The sequence below is a fragment of the Bubalus kerabau genome, chromosome 10 (assembly GCF_029407905.1).
Source record: "Bubalus kerabau isolate K-KA32 ecotype Philippines breed swamp buffalo chromosome 10, PCC_UOA_SB_1v2, whole genome shotgun sequence".
Taxonomy (NCBI): Eukaryota; Metazoa; Chordata; class Mammalia; order Artiodactyla; family Bovidae; genus Bubalus; species Bubalus kerabau.
Window position 1 is genome coordinate 52,189,082 of NC_073633.1, and position 26,528 is coordinate 52,215,609.

The 26,528-nt window shown below is 44.3% G+C and overlaps 1 protein-coding gene across 7 annotated transcripts in view; it reads right to left on the reverse strand.

Moving 5' to 3' along the window:
- Positions 1-448: 448 nt before the first annotated feature.
- TLN2 (talin 2) overlaps positions 449-26,528 on the reverse strand; it is a 499,060-nt gene continuing 472,980 nt past the window's right edge. For all 7 annotated transcript variants that reach the window (XM_055537745.1, XM_055537738.1, XM_055537740.1 and 4 more), the window contains 7 exons: positions 23,215-23,320; positions 22,217-22,341; positions 8,968-9,093; positions 6,590-6,652; positions 6,319-6,501; positions 3,154-3,279; positions 449-1,332 (listed from right to left, as the gene is read on the reverse strand). In XM_055537745.1, the coding sequence (XP_055393720.1) occupies positions 1,204-1,332; positions 3,154-3,279; positions 6,319-6,501; positions 6,590-6,652; positions 8,968-9,093; positions 22,217-22,341; positions 23,215-23,320 (858 nt within the window). In that variant the 3' untranslated portion in view covers positions 449-1,203. The remainder of the gene's footprint in view (positions 1,333-3,153; positions 3,280-6,318; positions 6,502-6,589; positions 6,653-8,967; positions 9,094-22,216; positions 22,342-23,214; positions 23,321-26,528) is intronic.

Genomic DNA, 26,528 nt, shown 5'->3' on the forward strand with positions numbered 1-26,528 from the left:
TTAAAATGCCCTTCCAAGGAGAGGGCTCTGAAAAGAGAAAGGAGGTGGACGTGGGAAATATAAGATTCTTGAACTGTGGCATCCAGAAGACAAACTCTGAAAATATCGTATGTCATCACTTTTAAGATGGGCTAATTAGCAAAACTATGTTGTTAAAAATTCATTATGGTGTTAGAACGCATGTAGGTTTTAGGACTATCAGGACATAGAGAAAACATCCATCTTGGGTTAGAGAGTGGGTGACAGATTTTTAAACAGAATTCTGAATGCTGACCATTTTGAGAGCAGAAAATCTGATATGGGACCTAGAAGACAGGGTGACCAAGGAATGGCTTTACTGGAGTTGAACCCTCAGTTTGAATGCCTAAGGTGGGGGCTGCTGTATTGACTGCTACCTGGAGGACCTGGGTTTATATGGATGAATTTGTATGAACTCAAACAGCCTCTGCAGAGTAAGGAGCCCACACATTTTATTACAGCCCCTGCTCACTGAGCCCTGGCAGTCCCCCATGCCTCTGTCCTTTGGATTATGGAGGGAAAAAAATCATTCAATTTTCTGGGCCACAGAATACAAGTTGGAGCTAGATTGTACAAGGAGCTTACACACGGAGGCAAAAAAGCGTGCAAACAGGAGCAGGTATTGTTCACCCTCCGGGTGAACCAGTGCTAGTGACAGGCAGGAAGGCCTGAGCTGCCCTCCTGGAGTCCACACTGGTTTATGTTTCTGGCTTTTATGAACTGTGTCCAACTCCAATGTCCACCTTCGCCTGAGAGGGAGAAGATCTTTGAATATCTATGGCATTAATGATTTCCCCCGAGCTGTTTTCGTTTTTTCCTATTAAGATTTCACAGCAGGCCCAGCAGCAGGCCTAGGGAAGGACCGACAGGAACACGAGTGTCCGAGGGCGACGTAATACTGCCTTTGTTTTGGTACCAGTCCGTGAGCCCGCGCCCCTCTCTCCTGAGATGCGTGAGGTGGGGGGAGGCGGCGGAGGAGCTGTGGGGGGCACTCACTGTACCGTGCGACATCACGATCATGCAGCTGGTGCCTGACGGCACAGCGGAGGGAGCCCGAGTGCTCAGGCCCCGGGCTCGCCCCAGGGGGAGGTGGGCAGTGCCTGGGCAGTGCCCGGCCTCCCAGGACCGCTGTCTGTCCAGTTCGCGCGCGGCCGTCCCCTGGGGCGCGCACCCCTGGCTCTGGCCTTATCCTTCGTCCTCCCTCAGCTCGGTGGGTAGGAATTTATACTGCTGTTGGCGGATCTGGGCCAGTTTTTTCCTTGCTTCTTCCAGTTCTCGTTCCTTCTTCAGCATTTCCTCCTGGGCGGCGATGATCTAGAGGGAAAGCAACAAGCTGGAGGAGTGTGAAAGATTCTAGCAAACTGCCCTCCCCTCCATGCCTGCCTCAAGAGCTCCCATAGCCTCTGCTACCACGGGACACAGCACTGCCCCAAGAGTGTGTATTCTTAGCTCTGGAGACCCACCTCTGGGCCATGGTTCAGGTTTTAAGACTAGTGATCCAAGACAATAAGCTGATTTCCGGCCGCTGATTTCTGGCCCCTGATTTAATAACCGACATAGCCTGCATCCCTACAATGCACCCGGCTCTGGTGTAAGCACTTTACATGGAGTGTTCCATCACCTCCATGGTGACATTGTAAAGTGTGGCCTATTGAATGTCTCATTGTTCCAAAGAGAAATGTGAAGCTCAAGAGATGTGGGTCCACTTTCCAGGAGGGCCTCAGCTAGTGGAGTAGGACCCATCTCAGGTATTCTTGAAGCTAAAACTGGAGCCCTTAACTACTAGACAGCTTTCATATATTTATTTCAAGCCTCTAAGGTGTGATCTGAAGAATATTAGTTCACAGGTTTCAAGGGGAAAGGGTAAGCCTGTGCTCTAGAAAGCCACATAGATTTCTGAAAAGCAAAGGTCTTTTCAGAGCCTTGCTAGACTAACGAGCATTGTGATATCTAAGGAAGGAGAACAGAGTTCAGCCATTCCCAGAACTGCTGGATCACAGAATCTTCTTCATGGAATTTCTCATGCAACTACTGTATTGAGAAAGAGATTCCAGTAAAAATGTATCCTGCTGCTGCTGCTGCTAAGTCGCTTCAGTCATGTCTGACTCTGTGTGACCCCATAGATGGCAGCCCATCAGGCTCCTCTGTCCCTGGGATTCTCCAGGCAAGAACACTGGAGTGGGTTGCCATTTCCTTCTCCAATGCATGCATGCATGCTAAGTTGCTTCAGTCGTGTCTGACTCTGTGCAACCCTATGGATAGCAGCCCACCAGGCTCCTCCATCCATAGGATTCTCTAGGCAAGAATACTGGAGTGGGTTGCCATTTCCTTCTCCAAAAAATGTATCCTATGTATTTCCAAATACAGGAAATGGTTCAGGAGGAGCTAAGGAAGGTGTGGGAATGAGTAAGTTCAGCCACGGAGCCTCAGTGCTCCTGGTGGAAAACCCATCTTGCATGAAGGATTTATATGAACACACCCAAACTGCAAGCCCAGTTTCCTGACCTTTCCACCCCACTCCCATGCACAAGAATGCAGGCCCGCATAAGTCAGATTCCCATCCACTCTTGTAAAACTTCTGGGAGAGGGTCATCGTTCATTCTTTCTCTAGGGCCAAAGATCTGGAGTAGCAGCTCCAAATGCAACATTTGAAGATAATATTGCTGTCCTCAAACTCTCTTCTTTCCCTTTTCTATAAGAGAATCCCTGATTTCTAGGTAGGCACACTACTACTCAGAGAAGAATACTGCGTTTCTTTGCATCCTTTGCAGCTAGGTTGGCCATGTGACCGAGCACTGGCCAATGGCATGTGAATTAACTGATGCAGACAACTTCAGAGTCATGCCTGCCCTAACTTTTCATCTTCCTGCTAGCTGGAAACCTGAGGCGGTTATCAAGCCATCTCAGACCAAGTGGCCAAGGGACCATCTCGGGGATGGTGGAGTGATAAGGCAGATGGAACCTGGATCTCAGACACAAAGAAGCCGCCATACCATCCCTGGACTGCTTATACCCAAGACTGTCTTACCAGAGAGAAATAAACTCGCATCTTGTTTAAGCCACTGTTATTTTGTGTCTCTGTTATAACTCAGTGCTCATCTTAGGAGTAAACACTGTCTGGGTTTAATCACAAACCTGAGCAATGCCCCCTACAAACTTTGTTTTCACTACAACATCGTCATCATCAGCTTTGCCAAATGCTGCCTTCTGGGCTGCACGAACAAGGTTGTCTGAGGCTCTTTTCACAGCATTTCCTGCTGCCTGGAGAGGGGACAAGACACACATGATATCGTTAAAAACAGTCATTTGGATTCAGCAAGAACAGACATGGAGGCACAGTTCATGAGACTAGGTATCTATTTATCATCCAATTATATACAACACAGAGTTTCTCTCTAGGTAGTATTCATTTGTCTGTCCGTCCACTCATCCACCCATCCATCCAACTATTTATCCATCCATCCATTGATTCTACCAGCATTGGCACCTACCTAACCTTAGCTCATTCATTAGATTGAGACACACTTCCTGGCTCCCAAGGAACATGCAATTCTAATGGGAATTACAGTTATGTGAACACATGATTATAGCACTATGATACGAAGGTTAACAGAAGCTTGCTCAGGAGCTGTCTCCTGGGTGAGAAATTCACCTCCTCCTGCCCCATCCAGCTGAGGCATACTTGAGGAATTGGCTCCGAGATCACTTTTTCTGTCCACCTTGGCCTTACCCACACCCTCCCAAGCACCCCTGGAGTGCTCTGTGCTGGCTTCTTTGCAGCCCTTACCACACTTGTGGTTGCCTCTCTCACCCCTGGACAGTGAGTAACTTGAAGGCAGGGGCTGTGACTTGAATCTTTGCATCCCCAGCACTGGGAGCAGTGGGTACCCAGGGCTTGTGCTCACCTAAGGCTTTCTGAGGGAATGACGGGAGCACAACCTACCCCCCCGCCCTCCGCCATGGGAGGAATGGAGCCCTGCAGTAACTAGGGCCTTTACAGAAGTGGTTTTAGAGTCACAGCTGGCCTTGGGCTGCAGGCTCAAGGAAGGGGCAGGTGGTAGAGACAGTTACAGAAGGGATGGTCCTTATGCAGCCTAGATCTGCAGCAAGGGTGGACCAGGGGACTTGACCTCTGCCACCTGAGGTTTGGAATTTCCTTTTCATTGTGGTTAAGGTTTTGTTAAATCTCCCATAGTCCTTGCCCAGCCCCCTTAGAGTCAAGAACTTGCACTTGAGGGTAAGCCATCAGAGTGTTGAAATTTTCTCAAAGTTAACTGGGGACTTCCCTGGTGGTCCAATGGTTAAGACTCCACACTCCCAAAATAGGGGGCCCAGGTTTGATCTCTGGTCAGGCAACTAGATTCCCACATGCTGCAACTAAGACCCAGTATGATCAAATAAATAAATAAATATGAAAATAAAAAGTTAACTGGCTCATCTGGTTGGTGGTTTAAAGTGGCCAAGGGGTTTAAAAAAAGAAAAGTGGCCAAAGGGGACCATGAAGGCTTGCACAAGAAGGGAAGTGTAGGTCCATTAGCACTAGACTAAGTCTTCATACGCCTATTCTCAAAACAGCTTTATAAGGTCAGAAATTATTAGTGCACTTTTCTATGTAGAAAGTGAAGTTGAGTAATCTAAGATTCTGCAGCTGATAAATTATAGAGCTGGGATTCGAACAGAGGTCTGTGTAGCCCCAGAGAACCTCTGGGTCATTGTAAGGGACTCATACAACATTGCAGCATGCAGTTAAGTCAGAAATGATGACATAAAAGTGATGCTCGGCTACGCCTGTGTAAATCCTTAGGCCTTACAAAAGCACTTTCACATTTCTTGATTCTTGTAAGAGCCAGTGCCAGCATCTCTATCCTCATTTTACAAAAGAGGCAACTGAGGCCTGAAAGGTTTGAAATGATTTGTATAGGACATTGCACCTAATGAATTGTAGAGGCATTAAGGTCTTGAACCTAGGTATCTGTAGAGGTCTTGAACACAGGTATCTCTTAACTCAGGACATTTTCCAAAGAAGTGTCCCCCAAATCCATAAATCACACATTCACAAACATGCAGCTCCCGACGTCCCCCCTGGGTTTATGCCAGGAGAAAAATGAAGGCAGGTGAAGGAGAGAGATTGACACAGGAGGACCAAATGACCGCAACACACTTTACAACTTAGGAAATAACAACAAAAGTCTGGAGTTTCGCTGGAATTATTCAAATATTTCTGCCAGTTATGATCTTACATAAACATTTTTAGCAACATAAACAATGTGCATTACAACATTTATAATAGCGAACATCTAGAAAACTGGACACAAATATGTCTAATTTTGTAAAGAGAAATTCTGGAATAATTAGTTGATAGAATGTCATGCAATCATTAAAAATGAGACTCATGAAGAATGAACCAGTTAGCATTGCACAGGGCCATTACGAAGACTTTTCTTCAAGAGAAAAAAAAGGGTAATAAAATGTGAAGTGAAAAAATGCAGACTGTCTCTGCTTAGGATGACAACTAGACAAAAGCATTCTGTATAAGATAAAAATAGGATGAGAAAAAACATAACATTGGACACATGAAGATGCTGAGGCTATCTTTTTCATTCCCACATTTCCTTTTCTGTGTTTAAAATACTTTTATAATGAAAACAATCAGGAAAACTTAGATCCACTGGGCAGGATTCATGCGTCACCCTCATAAGTGTGTACTTTGAGCTCTGGGAAACCTTAGCAGCATCTCCTATAAATTCTTCAGTCCTTTGGCTCCTTTCTTTAGCAAACACTAAATGAGAGCCTCCACTGAAAAAGGTACCATCTTAGGGGTGAGATGCAAAGATAAAGATCTGGGACCTGCACCCAAGAAGCTCAGTCTCATCAAAGGCAGACATACAGATAAATCTGGTGGTACAGGGTGACAGGAACCATAAGGTTGGTCTGATCAGAGGCTCTGGCAGGGCAGAAAAAGGACTGACTCCCCAAGGCCTAGGAGTCAAGGAGGGCTTCCCAGAAGAGGTGGCTTTGGAGATGAATCATGAAGGATGAGCAGGAGTTCATTTCAAGATTGGTCTGGTGGGAGGAGGGCCCCAAGACATGAGACCAGAAGGTACATGTGGAGAACATCAGTTTGGCGGGGCGGCAGGTATAGGATGCATGCCTCACGTGGCAGGAAATGAGAAACGTGGGACAGAGCTGGCTGATGGAAGGTCCAGTAGGTCATGCTAAGAAAGTTAAGACTGCTTACCCTCTGGTGACACTTACCCGCTCCAACAGGAGTATTTTCCCACCAGCATCAGTGACCATTACCTGTAGCCGCCTCATGGCCTCCGAATCCTGATCAGCCTTCACCTTGCAGGCCACAAGCAGCTGAGCCGTGGATGCAGCTACCTGCTTGGCAGATGAGATGAGCTTCTCCTCGCTGGCGTGTCCCTGCACTGAGGCGTTGGCTGCCTCGCAGAGACTGCTGGTCGCGGCTGCCACCATCCGGGCCTGGTGACAGTCAACAGAGAAGTGACCCCCGGCCCAAACCTCCCTCAGGGGATCCAAAAAGCCAGTGGGGAAGGAGAGAGTGACTCACGGCAGAAATCAGGCCCTGCGACCACTGTCCATCGTCCGCAGCATTGGCAGGAATGGAACCCACCTAGAGAGGAGCATAGAAGGGGAAAGGAGAGTGGGAAGGTGCAGGTCATGACCTACTCATGACCTGGAACTGGACAAAAAAGCAGCTCATCGGACATGCAGCATCTCCCGGGGACCCCTGCCAATGGCACCTTTTCCCACACGGGACCCTAGCAGCACCAAGACTGCAGGTCCTGGCCAGTTTCCACCTGGGCCACAGGTGACTGGAAACGCTCTCAATGGCCTCCTTTTAGCCGTCAGGTACCACATTTCTGGGAAAATGGCTTAGGAATGATGGATGAGGCTATCTTGACATGTCTGTTTCCTCTGCTGACCCTTCCCCGTTTCTAACACGGGAGCCATGGAGGCCTCTTCATTTAAGAGGTGAGGGAAGCTGAAATCTCTCCTGATTCCTGACTCTGGAAGTCATGCTGTGACTTTCTGGCAGATGATGTTAAAAAAGGAGTACATCTCTGTACAACTGAGCACAGGTCCTTGTCTTAAGGAAATACAGACCATTTTGTCAGGGGTGGGGAGAGAAGTAAGAAGCTGGAAGTAGGATGATCTCTGTTTCTATTTAGAAATTATGGCAACAAATAAAACGTTTTCTGACCAGATGTAGAAGGAGCTATGGGAGCAAATACCTTTACTGGTGGGAGTTATGTGGAGAGGTAAGAGATGAGTAGCTAAATTTGAATATGAAACTGGGGATCTCTTAGCAATTACAGGCATCACATCAGGGCTTGTTGAAGGTCAGATAAGGCCCCAGGGTTCTGCATATAGTTCCCCCAATCCAGCTGAACCGCTGTTGTTGTTCAGTCGCCAAGTCACGTCCAACTCTGAGAACCTCTGTTACCAACTTTTTAAATGCTTGAACATATAAGTTCCTTGGAGGACAAAGCCTTGGCCATGCTTGAGTTCAATTCTCTAGTATCTAGCCCTCTGTCCAGCATGCAGACGAGTCTTCATCAAGATGCAGATGAACTGAACTTTCTAGGTAGGATGTTCTTCTCAGTGATCCATATTTGGTCTTTACATATCAACCAGTTAACAAGTCCTAGGTGAGTAAGGACGGCACTCTGCTCCATCCATAGGGGATGAGTGAGAAGGGGAAAGGGACAGATTTATGCTGGCTGGGGAGATGTGCATACATCAAATTGGAACACAAAGGTTTGGAAAGAGGAGCCAATGTACGCAGGTTGGATTAAGACATGGCTAAGTTTCCCTGGTGGCTCAGTGGTAAAAAAATATGTCTGCCAATGCAGGAGAAACGGTTCAATCCCTGGGTTGGGAAGATCCCCTGGAGGAGGAAATGGCAACACACTCCAGTATTCTTGCCGAAATATTTCCATAGACAGAGGAGACTGGCGGGCTATAGTCCATGGAGTTGTGAAAGAGTAGGATACGACTTAGCAACTAAACAACAAAAACAAACAAGCTTACGAGAGACTTCATGGAGGAAAATGGAAGGCTACTAGTTGAGCCTAGCCATCTCTATTGCAAGTTTTTAGGTCAAGACACAATCGCATCTGTCATCTGTACACTGACAGTAAAGAGCTTTTAATATCAAACAGAAGTGACTGACAGGTATGGTGACCAAATCTCCCCAACTTGTCAGGATTTCTGTGGTGCCTCTATGATTGAAAGTCTTTTCTGCAAGATGTAATCTGGATGGAGTGGTTCCATGCCATATAGGCATAACAGGACACATGGAATATTTTCAATTGAAAGGCCTTCCCACACGCAGGATTAGTCTAATGTACTATTAATCCTCTGGATCACTGAAAATGAACTAGGCTTTCACGCTAATGCAGATGGAATGGGTGACTGGAGATAAAGCAGGTCGAAGAAATCTCAGCTTTAAAAACAGACCAGTTTTTTGACCAAAGGACTCAGGAAAATGCTAACTGCAGAGCTGGATGGCATTCAGCTCAATAGTCCTAAGAAAATGAATGGAGTCACTGGAACTGAACAAGGTGTTACAAAGCCCCTGACTACAGTTCTTATATAGCCATCCACCGGGAACATATGACAGTTTACATCTTTAAATAGACTAATGGACAGCAGGGAGACAAATGAATGTTCAGGCCCTGATGGCTGCCTGGAGTGGGAGCTCTCCTTAACAAGAAGCAGGTGAGAGGCCTGGAAGCCAAATCCTTCATTCTGTATGTTAAGCTGAAGCAGAGTGTGCAGTGCGATGGGCAGAGCGGGGTGACTCGGGGAGGGACGGGGCGACAGGGCTTCCTTGCTCAGAACACACGTGGTACTGCTTTTCCCTCGGTCCTCAGAGGCTCCAGCAGCCCGACGTTCCTCACGTGGCCAGCGAGGTTTACAAACCTTTCCTTGGGCCACCAGCTCCCTCTGGGCTGCTGAGGCCGATTTGACCAGGGCACTCGTGGCAGCAGCAATGGATTTAGCAGCCTCCAAGATCTGTTCTTCAAAATCCAGGGTCTCGTCCGCTTGCTATAACCAAAAGAAAACAGCATCATACACAATTCGTATCCCAAAGAATACTTTCTGCCAAATGACTTACTTCTTGGTCACCTGGCTCTTCAACTGTACATGGCTTCTTATGGACAAACCATACCCAGGGTAGAAAGGCTTAAATTGGCTGGAGCCCTCTCCATCTGCTTCCTCCCCCCACCCCCTCTCTAAAAGATAAAGATTACCAGCATTGAGATTCTGTACACATTTAAAATCAGGCCATTTTAAGACGGATGATTTTTCTAGACCAGAGTCTTTAAAAAGACATAAATTCACTGGGAAATAAAATATACACAAATATATAAAAATATATACAAATGGTTTCATCAACATCAACAACTCAAATCAAAATAATCAATAATCAAAACTCAAAGACTAGGTGGTAGCACACTCTCACAGTGTAAGGTGAAAAATGGGTGGCTATTAGCTGTTGAAAAACCTTATTTCTCTTGGGTGAAAACAAAGGTAAAATAGTATTTGCATTTCTGTGGTTGAGCAGAGAGTCACATGCCAACCAGAGATCACACGTGGTAGAAAGGAAGCCAGGCAATGTGACATCAAGGTAGGGCTGGCCCCTTGGAAGCCTGAGGCATGGCTCCACCTGGGGAAGAACACAGGCTCTGACTGCACCGGGGCTCTCAGGTCATCAGGGCTCTGCTTGAAATTTGACATCACCAGGTCTCCTGCTGCCAAAATGCCTGGGTTGTTGAAGAGAAGCTTTTGGGAAGTTGGGCAAGTGTAAAGACCCTAGTCCCAGGCTCAGTGGGACAGAGCATCACCATAAAGGGTGGCCAGACTAGATAACCTGCAAGGTCCCCTCCAGCGGCATTGCTCTGTGGCCATGAGCCAGTGTGGATATGGATAAGTGCCTCTTTGGTCACAGTACCTTAAAGATGTGGCTGGTACCTTTCAGGCATTAAGAGATGATGGTCAAGTATAGCAATATTTTTCTTTGTGTGTGTTGGTAAAATAAATGTAACACAAAATTTACTCTTCAAATCAACTTAAAGTATACCATTCAGTGGCACTAAGTACATTACCAATGTACAACAGCAATACATTTTTAAGAGTGCCTACTATGTGCAGGTATTTACTTCCATGCACATTGACTTGTTTAATTCTCACCAAAAAAGCAAAAAGTCTTGCACTGAAGTTATCTTTATCCTTATATTTACATTGGAATACTCAGGTTGAGGGAGGTGGAGTACTGGCCCGAAGGAGGCCAGTGGAGGCGTGAAGAATCTAGACATGATCTAAATCTAAGCTTCTCAGTCTTCATCAGGATAGGCTTTTCCCAGACCAGGCCACCTCTTAGGGCATCAGTTGGGGGGAGACTTCAGGTCAGAGGCTCCAAGTTGGCTCACGGATGGTCCCATGTGAACCACCAAACAGGATGGATACACAGATACAATGCTTTTCCAGTTCCCTATTCTTTACGGTATCTCTCATGATTCAAGATGTGGCCATTCTCATTTCTGTTTTAATAACTCATTATCAGAAAAATATTTCCACGCAAGTCCTGTGGATCTGAAGATGGACAGCAGTACTTGAGAAGTTCTGAGACAGAAGCAGTATATTCTCTATTTCTGACAAAGTCTTGCTCCAGGAGCATTCAGGATAGAAATGGGCTCAGTTCCAAAAGATTAAGTTTGGATTCCTGGGGTGGGGAAGCCTGTGGTAATGGTGGAATATAAAATTTGTTTATTGAAACATAAAACAACCCATCGTAACACACTCTGGCATAAAAGGTACTGTTATATTGAGTTGGCCAACAAGTTCATTTGGGTTTTCTGTAACATCTTTATGGAAAAACTCAACTGAACTTTTTGGCCAACCCAATACACAAGCCATGAAGAAATGGTACTGGGCTCTGATCGGTGTATTCAGTGACCTTGAATTAAGAACTTTTCTGGAAATTTGTTCTGCAAAAGTTAAGAAAAGTTAAGCTTATAAAAGATATAAGCACTGGGGAAACCACAGAGTTTCTGAGTCCAAATGGAGCTCCTACTCATTTTGCAGATGAGGAGATGGAGGCTTGTTGGTGGCTCCTAACATCTCCCAGGCCCTTTTCACAGGTGGCCTCAGCTATGCTATGGCTTCTAAGATCGAGTCCACTTCACAGGAGGTTTCTGATTTCCCAAATTTTAACATGCACAAAAATGGAATTTCCTTAAAACTAAGTGCAAACTCGAAGCATGGACAGATTTAAAAGAATATCTCATTAGAATCAACGTAAAAGACCTCTCCCATATCTTTTGCTACCCTTGAAGTATTGTTTTGTTTTCATAAGACACATGGATTAACATATGCCATATGCACACTACTATATATAAGACAGATAACCATCAAGGACCTACTGTGTAGCACAAGGAACTCTACTCAATATTCTGTGATAACCTATATGAGAAAAGAATCTGAAAAAGAATGAATATACGTGTGTGTGTGTGTGTGTGTGTATAAAACCAAGTCACTTTGCTATATACCAAAACCAATGCAACACTGTAAATCAACTATACTCCAAATAAATCTAAAAAAACCCCACGTGCTTGAAATATATACTCAACTTGGAAATATTTCTTACACCCACATATTTTTCTTGCCATGGCAAGTGTTGTAATGCCCTTTGATGAATATCTTTTCCTTTCTATAAGATCTCTAGATTTTAAAATAGACATGGCAGGAAGCCTTATCTCTGGGAGACATTTGCTTTGATTAAAAAGTATGAGAGTTTCCAAACAAAAGGCTTAATAAAGCTGACTGTGATGGAGAGTAAACATTTAAATGCTGCAGTTGGGCACAGTTCCATGATGATATCTGCTTTCTACCTGCTGGATCTGTATCTTTCTGCAGGCCAGATTTACCATCAAGACTAAATGCCCACTTTATTTCTCCTGCTGAAATTATGCATTGACACTTGATATTTCCTCACACCATACAACTTCTAGCCTAAGAGAAAATGGGATTTTTCCAAGTCAAGGAGAATTCATGAAAAGCCATGGTACTGCAGTCTGAGTTCCTGTTGGCTTTAGCTCCTCCCACCAACATACAGGATGGACTCTGGGAGAGGGGTGTGAGGGCAGCAAGAAGAAGAAGGACATATGCTTAACCACGTTGCAAAAAAGGAGACAAGTGGAACGGGCGTAGTCTTTGAAGGCTTTCCCTAAATAAAAGAATCACAATTCAAATGCTGGACTGTTAATGGAATTTTTCTTTACAATACATATATTTATAGATATATACATATAAAACTGCACATACAAAGTATGTGTCAACAAAATATAGTCTTTACAACTTAAATATCATTTGAACAGAAAGGTAATAACTTGGAGATGCAGCTAGAGAACCCTGGGAAATAATTTGCAGACCAGGACACCTGAATATGAGGAAATGCTTTCACTCAATGGGCCGGTAAACGGACAGCCCTTCCTTGCTCAGATCACTGAGGATCTGGTGCAAGATGCAGGTGGTATAGGCTGCTGCTGCTGCTAAGTCACTTCAGTCGTGTCCAACTCTGTGCGACCCCATAGACAGCAGCCCACCAGGCTCCCCCGTCCCTGGGATCCTCCAGGCAAGAACACTGGAGTGGGTTGCCATTTCCTTCTCCAATGCATGAAAGTGAAAAGTGAAAGTGAAGTCGCTCAGTCGTATCCAACTCTTCGCGACCCCATGGACTGCCGCCCACCAGGCTCCTCCGTCCATGGGATTTTCCAGGCAAGAGTACTGGAGTGGGGTGCCATCGCCTTCTCCGTGGTATAGGCTACCCTAGGGTAAATGCAGGCCTGGGCTGAAGACACCAGTGAGCTGAATCCTACCAGCCTGTGATCTCCTCCAGGGCATGGACTGTTGTTTTATCCAACTTATGTCTCTGGAGCATAGCATGAGGCAGAGAAACCCATGCAGAAAAGGTTTGTTGAGAGAATGTATCCATTTAAGATGAGTTTCTGAGTACTAGAGCTCAGCCAGAGGACAATTTACATGGTAAGCAAAGGGGAGAGGCATGGAGTAAGTGCCCGCATCAGTAACTTTCCATTCCTGATCTCTGGGGATAACTGGACATACACATCAAGGCACTGGCTCCTGCCCTGTGGAACACTGTGGGTTGTTAATTGTATGCCCTGCCTGTATGCCTCAACTGGCACTCACAGTCTGACACTGATTCACACATATACAGATGCAAAACACAGCAGCATGTTACTAAGAGGTCCTCTTAACAAAATAGTGTAACAGATGTTAAGCTAAGAATCTGCCCTTAATGAAGGTGTCAGATGCAGCCTCTGAGATCTGAATCCACCTTCTCATCCTCTGTACAATACTCTTTCCCTGGTCTCTACTCCAAAAGACTATTGGCCAGGTCACCTGTAGTACTCAGCAACTGTCTTTTCAGGACTGTTGAGTAGACTCTAGCTTTGACTTTTCAGTAGCTTTGAGAAAAGTCTAAGTACCCTTTTGCTGACATTTTTCCTGTGAGGTGTGATCTTCTCTAGAACTCGTTTTTTAAAAAGTTAGAGGTCTGGTGAGATCCCTCTGGGAAAGGCCACACTTTGGGCTGACTCCCTCACTACCTGCTTCCCGTGCATGAGAGAGCATTTGAGACTCTTGTACTGATGGAGAAGAGGAAGGAGAGGGGAAAAGAGGGCGGAAAAGGGAGGCCTTTACTCATTTCTGTCTTTCGACCTTTCAGGAATTCTTGTTCTAGGGACAAATCTGACTCCATATTGGATCTGTTTTTGTTTTTAAACTTTAACGTCTGTATTCTATTGTGTTTGCTATGAGTTAAGAATGTTGTCTACAACCTGAAATATATAAACTACCCCACTCTCAAGGCTCTGGCCTCTAAAGGCATAACACTTTTCCATTCATTTAGAGACAAAAAGTTGCAGAACAGACAATAACATGTGTCATGTTTGAGTTTATAGAAACGTTGTGACCAAACCTACACAGACAGCTGCAAGAACAAAGGATTCCAGAACCAAGAAGTTTGTACCAACCAAGCACACCCTCTTCCCTTTTAGTATCAGGGGAGCCTAAATCCTAACTCAGGGAAGATGGTTCTTTGGGACAGGAGTCCACCATCTTCTTTGTCGGCTGGCTTGCTATTCCTCGCCCCCGTGCCTCATCTCTTAACTTACTGTCATCTTGTGTGGCGAGCAGTATGAGCTTGGACACAGTAACATTCTGAGAACATAATCTTGGTGGCAGTTCACTCATTTTCCTAACCTACCTTCCAGCCTGCTGCTGCTGCTGTTGCTGCTAAGTCACTTCAGTCGTGTCCGAATCTGTGCGACCCCATAGACGGCAGCCCACTAGGCTCCCCCATCCCTGGCATTCTCCAGGCAAGAACACTGGAGTGGGTTGCCATCCAATAGGGCAGTTATATATAAATTATTAATATACACAGAGCATACAGTAAATGCTCAATAACTCCCAATTAACTTCATTTTTCTTTCTATTAATACACATACTTTTTGTGGTTTTCAACAACAGTTTTTCAGACTGTGAGTTAAACTAGTTTGTTTCTCTGCCTGAACCCTATTCTTCACCCATAATTCTAATAAAGGCTCTAGCTGCTATTTCTGAGTACAACCTACAATACAAACAAAAAAGACAAATCAAAGATAAATGAAGTGTCAAGTGTTGGCACTGCTTCTAGCTCCTCCTTTGACACCCAACCAGAAAACAGACAACTGGGTTTCAGTCCCTGCTCTGCCCTGTCTGGCCAAGTGATTGGGGAATTTGATGCCCTTCTCCAGATATCAAACAAACATTTCATTTTCTGTTTGTGAAATCTTTTTAAAGAATGCATGGACTAAAATTAGCACAGACTCCATTTTTTCTTCCTTCCTCTCTTTTGGCCTCTTTCCTAAAGGATCTTTACTAACGTCCACCAAGCCCATCCTCCCAGACAGGTCCCTGGGCATGCACCTGGCAGAGGAAGAATGTTTCCACCTGTCGTCCTCTTTTTTGCTCTTGTCTTTGTGAATTACATCCCTGAAACATCGTGTCCCTTCCCCTGATGGACTTGACAGTGAAGGAGCTGAAGACAACCATAGGAGATGGCCTAAGGGTCACTAGCCTCATTTCTGCCTCCCTCCCTGAAAACCTCCTCTGAGGGATCACCTTGCTGAGTGCTGATAAGCATCATAGTCATCTCTTTCACAGCTGGCCACTAAAACCCGACTACAACTCACTGCACTATCTTTCCAGTTAGGAATCATGTTGTGTTTGGTGTTACTGAAGGCCTTGTGCTGCTATTGCTGCTAAGTCGCCTCAGTCGTGTCCAACGCTGTGTGACCCCAGAGACGGCAGCCCACTAGGCTCCTCTGTCCCTGGGATTCTCCAGGCAAGAACACTGGAGTGGGTTGCCATTTCCTTCTCCAATGCATGAAAGTGAAAAGTGAAAGTGAAGTCGCTCAGCCATGTCTGATTCTTAGCGACCCCATGGACTGGAGCCTACCAGGCTCCTTTGTCCATGTGATTTTCCAGGTGAGAGTACTGGAGTGGGGTGCCATTGCCTTCTCCGAAGGCCTTGTAGACACTTAAAATTAAAAACAAGGTCATAAATCACATCGGAAATTAAAAAAAAATTTTGGGTATAATTTTTTTAAAGTGTGAACATCTGCATATAATTTAAATGTCCTCCAGGAAAAAAAAAAAAACAGAAGGCAAACAACAAGAACTTCCATAACGTGAGTGGAGCATTTTCCTGCCAGGTGGAAACCTGAGTGGAACAGGCAGTCCCAGGTTCCTCTCTTTTAGTAGTGAGTCTGGCCACTAGCATTTTGCTTCTGATTTTGAGTTGAGAGGAGCTGGAGGGGAGACCTTACCTGTACTCAAAGACCTGAACAGTATGTGAGCCAGGTCAGCTTCTCTTCTGGAGGACCCCAGCTGGGTTGTCTTTAGGACTACCACGCTTACTAGTCCTAATAAAAGGGAAACTTCTCAGAACCACAGGAACTGCCAAGAGACCAGAGCTGGTCAGCTGGCCTGGTCTCCCCAGGTTGATCTGGTCCCAGGGAAAACTCCAGGGAAACAGTCAACAGACAAAGCAGGTGCCAGAGAGAAAGCGCTGCCAAATGGTTATGCCAGCCACCTGGGAAGGGACTGGCCTCTGCACCCAGATGTGGAATAACTGCATGTTTCTGCAACATCTGATGGACAAAGTCCAAGCTTGTCCGATTAGTATTTTGGGAGCAGTTTTCCCACAGCAGCCACCACTTTCTTTAAATACCACTGGAATAATCTTTTAACTGCTATTTCTGTTCTTTTTTTCCTGTATGTCATTCCAGATTTATGTTACAGATATCTATCCATCCATCTGTCCTTTATCAGTGGAGAAGGCAATGGCAACCCACTCCAGTACTCTTGTCTGGAAAATCCCATGGACGGAGGAGCCTGGTGGGCTGCAGTCCATGGGGTCGCTAAGAGTCAGACACGACTGAACGACTTCACTTTCACTTTTCACTTTCATGCTTTGGAGAAGGAAATGGCAACCCACTCCAGTGTTCTTGCCTGGAGGATCCCAGGGACGGGGGAGTCTGGTGGGCTGCTGTCTATGGGGTCGCACAGAGTCGGACACGACTGAAGCGACTTAGCAGCAGCAGCAGCAGCATCCTTTATCAGGATCTACTAATTGCGCTTTCTATTTGATAGAAAAATTCTTAAAGATGTGTCAAACTCTTAAAAAAATATATAGGCACTCGAGCGTCTATCTAGGAAGCATGGGTGAAGAACAGATGACAGGATTTTTCCAAAGATTTAATTAGGTAGAATTGTTACACTGTAAAGTCATGTGACATGAATCCTGTGCGTGTCTGAGGAGGGTCTGAGAGACCCACTGCTCTATTTGGTGGGGAGTCATGTGGGAATACATGCTGACTAGGGGCCCCACTCACCTTTACTCTTCCGCCCACCTCACGTCTCCTGGCCTGGAAGCAGCTAGTGGTACAGGAGCTCAATGTCCACTGCTTGGTCATAGAGAAAATGCTGTATCCTTCTCCCTGAACATCTGGCTGCCTTTTCCCATTTGCCCAACTAATCAGTAGAGCCTGTTGGTCAACAGCAAAATGTACCCTAAAAAGATACATCAATTCTAATGTAGGGGCTTCAAACTTCAAGTCCTTTTAAACTGAGCTTTTCATTATTCAGAGCAGCTTGCTGTTGCTTTCCATGACTATGTCATTTTGGCAAACAACTTTAACTGGGCTTAAAACCCCAAACAACGCCATCTAGCGGCGTGAAGGTAGCATTGACTATGGCAGCATCTTGGCTGGCATATAGCTCTCTTCTCAATGAGGAGGATCCCAGGGACAGGCTCCACTTCCTAACTCTGGAAGCTGGGGCCCCAACACTGTATTGACCTCCCCTGTGTCACCACTTGTCTGCTGCTGTGACCTGTCACTAGGCAGTCCCTGCCAGCAGCATGGGGCTGGCTCTTAGACCCACCAGAAGAGGCTTTCCTAATCCACCTGTACACACCTCTGGCTCACTATCTTCATAGAGTAGTGTCTGTATATTCAGGAGTGACCTTTACAAGAGCGCATCCTCTTTGCCCCAAAAATCGGAGCCATTAGCACAAAACTTCCCCTTTCAGAAAGCAGAGTTTTAAGTCTTCTGTTGAAAGAGATCAGAATGAACTCACATATCCTTCACAGGCTCTTCTAGGGGGAGGAGGTCAGAGCTAACCGAGTTAGGCTGTTACGTGCCAGGAAAAAATGTTTCACAATCCCGAACTTCCTGTTGCACCCAATTAGGCTCTGGAATCACTTTCTGATTGTCGGCATATTCTAAATATTATCAACCTCTTCTGACAAGTTAACCTACAACAGGAAACTCAACAGACAGAGTATATTCCACACTGCGTTATCTTTATTAGATATATTTCATCCCCAAGGTTTATATAAAGCCCAGTGACTCACCATCCATACATTTGGTTTGGCTGATTTGGTTTATACGTTTTGTTACTGTGGGTGGAAAGCAACGTTACAGAGAGTTGATTTGTGCTTGAATTTTTTGCTGAAAGCTTGATTGTGAAAATTACTAATTTCTACATTGAAGATCAGGATAAAACTGAATTAAAATGAAATGTAAATCGAGATGTGTCTGGAGGTTATAATCCTGACCCTGTATCACAAACATGGTTTTTACTCCCCCACATTGAGCACAGCCTTTAAGGATTCATCATTGCACAAAACTAAGCTATACATAATACCTAAGCTCTTATGAAACGTCATTAATTATGATTTGTTTCTATAATAAACAAAATAATCTAGCAGTACAGATACAGGTTTTAAATGCTACAAGAAGAAATGGAATATAACAAAAGAGATGTAATGAGTAATCTACTTCTGATTCTAACATATTCTTTCCTGTTGCCTTATAAGCTATATTAGGAACCCCCGGAGACAGGGCAAGACACTGTAGGAATATGTTTGATATATAGTTGGATTAAATAACAACCTAATATATCAAACATATCACACAGAGGCCTGCAGAAAGGCATCCAGGTCTGACTGAGCTGAGAATGGGGCACAGCACTGCAAGCTGCAGCCACGGGAGGGGGTGGGGTGGGGAGGGCGCCTCTGTGGCACCTCCGTTACCTGTCTGTGGAGCACAGGTGTGTCTGCAGGTATGGAAACGGCGCCATCAGCGGTATCCTAGGCACATGCACCTGGGCTCACCGACATTCTCATTTTGCCTTTATACCATCTTCCCAAGCAAACGGTGGATCCAAAGATGCCAATTTGTTACTTGTGTCTGGGTGATTCCCGGTAAAAAGAGATGCTTACATTTTTAAGGGCCCAAGCTGGGAATATACCAGGAATCATCTTTACAAACTCTGGATCATTCTGTTTTTAAAACAGGCAACCTGGGAATGTGGTGGGCAAAGCAACGGAGATGAAAACAACTGCCCATCCCCCAAACTCCCTCAAAGCAGTGGAGCTGCTTCCCAGGGACAGAAGCAAAGCACATTCACCCAATCTTGGGTGCCTGGGGTTTTATGTAGTTACCAGGGGCAGAGGTATAGCAGGAATGGCCTACTTACAGAACCCTGAGGATTTGGAATTGATTGACTTCCATTTTGGAAGGGGATGGGAAGAATTGGTTGGTCTCAAAAGACTGATTGATTATGATGTCAGATTGGGATCTTTTTTTTTAAACTGGGGAGAAATTCCTTCTTGAAGTCAAGAAAGATATTTTATTTTATGTAGGCATTAACCACAGAGGAGATGGCATTCCCAGACAGGCACAGAATCTGGTCTTGGGTGATGGGTTCTTCAGAATGGTTTTATAGATAACACAATCCATGTGTGGGAACCTTTGTCACTGGCTGGAGTGAGATTTTTAATCATTTTAAAGATTCAGGAAGGGCCAAATACTCCTTCATATGAAGATGGGAGTGACACAGTGTAGGTACCCCCAAGGAAGGGACTCAAATCAACACTTATGTCAACTGTGACCCTGGCTTTCCTTATAAATCCACACTGTAAACAGAAAGGCTGGGTGATCCTGGGGCAGCGGGGGAACGCACACTGGCCCAGTTCAGCAGTCATCACTAACTTTTTAAGTGCTATTATTTTTAAAACATTGTCTTATGAAATTTTAAGACATAGACCCTCCCACCACCCCAGTCCCACCATCATTCTTACACATTCCTCACCTGTCTCCTTCATTCACAAGTGTTTCTTTTAACAGAGTTGTGATCATACTGAGTACATGACTCCACATCCTGTTTTCTTTTCACTTAATATTATGCCAGGAGCACCTTCTTCATGCTACACAGACTGATCATCCATTATTCTGAACAGCTACATACTCGTCCTTCAAGGAGACACTCAGGGTCACCTCCAAATTCTTGCTGCTTTGAATAGGATGAAAGGAGCAACTCTCTCATGCACACAAGACTTTTATCCTCTCTGGATTTCCTCCTCCGGACAGATTCCCAGAGGTGGGATTAATGGCTCAAAGGGTATGGGTAAACCAAAAACATCCTCCATGGGACTGCACCAGAGTTCCTGATACTAGGTAGGCCAAGAGGACTGGAACAGGCTAAACTGCCACCTGGAGCCCACGCAATGCTGCTTCTAGCTTTGTCGAGGTCACCTGACTCTGGCAAGTAATTTGCCTCTGATTCCGCATCCCTAGAGCAGGGATGCTAATGATGCTGCCTTGTGGACTTGTAAGGACCAGATGAGTTAATCTATGTAAAATACCTAGAAGATTGACTAGCATGTGCTTGGTACTCGATCAGTGTGAGTTTTTTTTTTTTTTTTTTTTTTAAGCTAAGGCCATAAGCTCATGGATCCATGGAATAACTTTTGTTTCAGACATTTCCTAGGACGTAGTAGATAAAAGTTCCAGAAGTGCATTTTTGGTGATAGTGATATTACTAAGTCTTATGACATGTCAGACACTATTTCTAAATTATCTAATATGTTATATCAATAATCCCATGGGGTAGGAACTCTAATGACCTTGTTTTTCAGATCAAGAATCATGAGATAAATCAAGAGCTGGACAGAGGGGAAGCAGAATTGAGAGCAGACAGAGCTCGGGAAGATCCTGCCGAAGGACAACAGGACTGGGGTTGAGACAGCAGCTCTTAGAGCTTGGGAAGTGCGGGGTAAATTAGCGCCAGGCTGATTCTCAGGAGAAAGAGCAACTGACACGGCTGCAGCACCAGCAGACGAAGCTTTCCTCAGAGGACGGGAAAGCATGTGGCAAATCAGAGAAGGAAAAGGAAAATGATTTAAGTTTAAGCCTCAAAATCGCAGTTAATGGCTGCCTGCTTCTTAGCTGAAAGAAGTTTTCCACTCACACTGAACGTATTTTATAAAGCAGAAATCAAGTCAAGTCCAGAAGATGGAGTTGCCCTTGCCCCTACACTTAGCTCTGAAGTTTGCGGAGAAAAACTTGGTTAAAATCTCGTATCACCTAAGACCCTCAGGTTAAGGCCAGTAAAGAGGACCTTGACAAACTCAAAAACTAGAAGCTAAAACTCTGAACTTTTGAGTTCAGATGAGAAATTCTAAAAAAGGCCTTTACCAAATTTAGAGTGGCAATTAGGAGACTGGCTCTAAGAATTCCAAGGTTTTAAGAAGGTTTGCAAACTTAATAGATTGACTATATGCCCATGTCTATTTCACATACCTCATGAGCCCAAGAACTGCTTTTGAGCACTTCGGTGTATTTTAGTACTCAAACTCCACCCTTTGTTTTTTTTTTTAAAGGTACACTTTTAGGCATATCTAAACTGGAAATCCAACTTTTTTTTGAGAAGAGCCAGATTTTACTTCCTAATGTATGTGGGTCCTTGGAAGGGAGGTGAGGTTATCAGCAGGGACTTGCTTGATTAGAAAGATGGTTCCCTTTGGTTCCACCATCCTCCTGGTGAAGACAGCCATGGGGGAGACGGGATTATGGTTTCTTTACAGGGTTGGGCTTTGTCCCCCAGACAGCACCAGAGAACCGTCTTTTTACGTATTAATTGTCCTCTCTACTGCACCACCTTAAAGTATCTCTTTCTTTTAAATGACTTTCTCTTAACACATATTTATGATCTTAAGTTCTCAGCATTTATCTAGATGACAACCATAGATGGAGAAAACATGCCAGTTAACCACAGTCTCCAGCATGTACTGAAAAAAGTCAGTTACTGGGTCCACTTTTGAGGTTCACATTGCTCTCTATTGATTTTTAAGGAAAGGAGAGACCCAGCATTGCTACTTTTGCTAAAAAGCATTGTGGAAACCAGAAAATTACAGGGTGACAGTCTCACATTCAATTACTGGGGCTTTCTACAGAAAACATCCAATACCTGATTCATATAATAGTGAAACAAAAATCACGATTTTGTTTCAAGAAACACCTGGATTCTTCCTCTGGCTACCCAAAGGTATTTCTTGGGGTGGTTAACCTGAAAGACCCACCCTTGGGTTTTTTCCATACCCTGTAAAAAGGTGCTAGGCAGGCAGAACAGGTTTGCAGGTTACTAGTTCAAGCACAGGTAAGGACATGAGCTCCCTGCAGCCCACCTGGCTCCACTCACAGCCATCCACTGGAAGACCTACTGACATCAGATAAGCAGCCACACATGGACACTCACTTTCGGTTTTGCTCTTGGCTTCAGTTGCTCTAACTTCTTAGCAGCAGCCTCAATGGATGCTGCAGCCCCCAGTAATTCTGTTTCTGCAATGACGGTTGGGTCTTCGGGATCCACCCACTCTGTTCCTAAAATCAGTCCAAAAAGGGTCATTCTTTGTAGCTGTGGAACTCAGAGCAGTGACTTAATTGCAAACAATATCGGGATTTGCATGCAGGCATGCTCCATAAGCCGACCAGCTGCACTCTCCTAAGGGATGTTCTCCCCAAGCTCTCGTAGAGATCAACTGGGTGCAGTGGCTGCCTGTCTGATCCTTGCTTTCCAGCCCAGTTGTACAGACAGCCCTACCACAGAAGCAGCCATCAATGTGAGCTGCAAAAATCAAGATCTTACAGACCGAGGCTAGCTTGAGTTTTACTCTGATTTGTAACTTAAAGCTCATGAATGCAAGTCGGCATCCACAGGAGAAATGAGATCATGCTGAGCACAGAGATTTGTCATTCTCTTCTGGGAACTCATGAGGATGAGTTCCCAGAAGAGAACAACCACTCCCCTCAATGCAAACAAAGGGAGATTGGTTAGAAAACCCTTCATGGGTGAGCTGATTGCTTCCATGTTAACCATGAAGGGGTGTGTAAACAATGTACCCAGATAGCACCATTTCTAAACATGAAGTGTATTATTTAAATAAAAATAAATATTCAAAGAAAAATACAGAAGAAAATGGATGGCAAGACCCTTAAGAGAGAGGTGAACAGTTCTAGATGGATTATGCCATTTATGTTGAAGCACTTAATACATAACTTGTATTATGTATGAGAAAAGACTTGTTTCAGAAGGATATTACTTTTTAAGTCTAACTCTACTCCTATTTGCCTTTAAAAACTTCCTCACTCTATTCCTCTGGCTGTCAAGAAAAGGCCTGTGTTGGCTGCACATCTTCTCTGCTCAGCTGGCTGTCCAGGCTGCCCCACAGGATGACATGTGAGAATCCAGCCTACCTTTCATGGCCTCTGCTGCCTGGATGAGCTCAGTCACGGCGCCAGCCACGCGCTTGGAGAAAGCAGCCAGCTGGTGCTTGAGTTCTGGTGTTGGTTTCTGAAGAATCTGTGTGAAGAACACGTCAGACATGTAAGGAGGATGGCAGCCATTGTGACAGGAAGCCCACTCTTGCTGGTGGATGCAGAGCTGGACCCCCTGGTTTGAAGTTGCAACTCTGTCCCTGAGTGACTTCAGAAACTTAGGGGAAACACCTAAGACTCACTGGCCTTCAGTTTCCTCACGTGAGAAATGAAAAGTTGGGGAGCAGGGGTTTTCCTAAGGTCTTTCTGACATACTTCCCTGAGACCATAAGGGAGATGAAGTTCTTAGTTGTCCTTTTGTTTGTACCTAAAACAAATCTACACACATGAAAATTACCCAAGGTGAAAGAATGCTCTGAGTGAACATGAAAGCCCAAGGCCACAGGTCATCTGGTGCTTGTGACAAAGCAAATATGGGGCCAGAAGACACGTGTGACTCAGGTGGGATCTTGGAGGGAAAAATCCCCAAGAGGAGGGCTGTTCCTAAAAGGACAACTCATTTCCAGGGTTCTGACTGCAAGCTCTCCTGGGAGAAGTCCTATGGACTTTCCTTCTTTTAAACCTAGCTTCAAGGGGCTTTAAACTTGCTTTTTTTTTCCTTTTTTTTTTATGGTGTTAAAAAACATCCTAAAAAATATAACCCTAATCCAATTTAAAGGACATCCTCAGCTGATTTCTTCCCAAATTAATTCAAGAACAGAACTATGAAACAGACGAGCACTCCCTACCATCCTCCCCCCATGGATTTACATCTGACTTACACCATCTTCTTCCTCCCTAATCTTGAAATTTCCTTCTTTCAGTATTCTTTTCTGCATCTCTTACCCATGCTTTACAGGGGTCATGCTGAGATTTAGAAATGCTCAGGTATTCAGGAGGATAGCACCACTCCTGATGACTATAGACAGTTTCGGAGCCTCTGAGCAGTAGACAAAGCATGGGCTTTGGCTTTGTCAAACCTGCGGTTCAAACCTGGCTTCACCTGCTCCTGGTTTGTGACAATGGGCAGATTACTAACCCCCCTCAGAACCTGTTTGCTTATTTGTAAAACTGTAATAATGTTTACTCCTTAGGAGTGGCATAAACATCAAACGGAATCACACACAAGAAGTATCTTGCACAATGCCTGGAACACAGTAGGCATTCATGAAACGTTAAATTCCCTTTTTGGTGTCCTATACCCTTTTCACATGGCCAGGAATTGTACTCTTTCTCATGAGTTTGGAAAATATTTCTTTTGAATCCAAAAACTATAAGAGAATTTTAAGAGAAGCTTGGTGAAAAATCTGGGGTTGGGAGAGTTAACAGGGTTACACATTGACCAGTCCCAGACATACCAGTGCATAGAAGACATTCCAGTCCCAGACATACCAGTGCATAGAAGACATTATGTTATACCCTTGAACTGATCAGTCAAAGATTCTTGAACATCACTTCCCAGGCCTCTATCCCTACCCTCCTTCCTCTGGCACTCTTCTAAATTTTATATTTGTTACTGTTCTGAGTTTAGCTGTTCTGTTTTTCTCATTTCCTCACCCTAAGACCTACCTACACATGTCACCATGCAGATATTAACTCAGTACAAACCTGTGAATGACTGAACAAATGAATGAAGTACAATTGTCTTTGTTTATAAATAACATGAATGTCTACGTAAAAATTTCTAAGGCATTTGTTAAAAAAAAAAAAGGAAAAAAGGTAAAATAAATGAGTTTATTAGCAAGGTCACAAGATATAAGGTCAATCTACAAACACCAATTGTATTTCTACATATTACCAGTGAGTAAAAAAAAATTTTCACTGCCAATATGCTACTACATATTAGGAGTGAGAATTAAATTTTTTAAAAAAGCAATACCATTTATAGTAGCATAAAAATCATGAAATACCTGTTAAATTTGATAACAAATGTGCAAGATGTGCATGCTAAAACTATATTGTTGAAAAGATTAAAGAAAACCCACATAAATGGGTATATATACTATATTCATTGATTAAAAGATTATTGAGATATCAATTGTTCTCAGATATCTCCATGATCCTAGCCAAAATCCCAACAAGATTTTTTTTTAAAGATACTGACAAGATGATTCTAAGTGTATGTAAAATGCAATGGACCTAGAACAGCTAAACCATTTTGAAAAAGAACAAAGTTACAAGTCTTATAATGTTTGATTTCGAGACTCATGATCAAGTTGTAGTAGTGATCAAGACAACATGATATTGTACAGATATACAGATCAACGGAGCAGGAGAGAGTCCAGAACTAGAGTCAGTCGGCCATATTGGTTGACTGATTGAGAACAGGATAATTGTGTCAACAAACGATGCTGGAACGATTGGGTAGCCATAGGTAAGAAGAACCTGACCCTTTCCTCACACTACATGCATACATGAACTAGAAATGGAGTAGAAAGCTGACTGTAAGAATGAAAACTGCAGAACACAGGAAAATAACCTTAGTGATCTTAGCTTCTTAAATAGGGGACAGAACACATAAATTATGCTTTAAAACTTTAAAAAGCAGGAACCTGCGAGTTTGTCTTAGAACCTTAAAAACATCACGCTGCATGAAAGAAGCCAGTTACAAAAGACCACACGCTGTATGATTGTGTTTATATGCAATGACCGAAATACGCAATTCATCAGTTCAGTTCAGTCGCTCACTTGTGTCCTCCTCTTTGTGACCCCATGAATCGCAGCACACCAGGCCTCCCTGTCCATCACCAACTCCCAGAGTTTACTCAGACTCACGTCCATCGAGTTGGTGATGCCATCCAGCCATCTCATCCTCTGTCGTCCCCTTCTCCTCCTGCCCCCAATCCCTCCCAGCATCAGAGTCTTTTCCAATGAGTCAACTCTGAGGCATAAAAAAGATCAGTGTTGGTCTTGGGCTAGGAGTAGGGCTGAAGGGAATGAGGAGGGCTAAAGAGCATGAGGTCTCTTTTTGGGAAGAAGAAAATGTTCTAAAATTATTATTATGGCCATAGTTGTACAACTCTTAAATACAGTGAAAATCAAGGAACTGTATGACTTAACTGGAAAAGTTTGTCATATGCCAATTATATCTCAATAAGGTTGTTAACAAGAAGAGAATTAACTAGGCAGCCAAATGAAAGAAGAAAGCGAGGAAGCTGGTAGCAAAGTATGTCACTCCAGAATGTGCCTCTTTGGCATACAGATTGCTTTCAGTTGGTTATTTTGAGAAAAATCAGACACAGGAGATGCTCTGA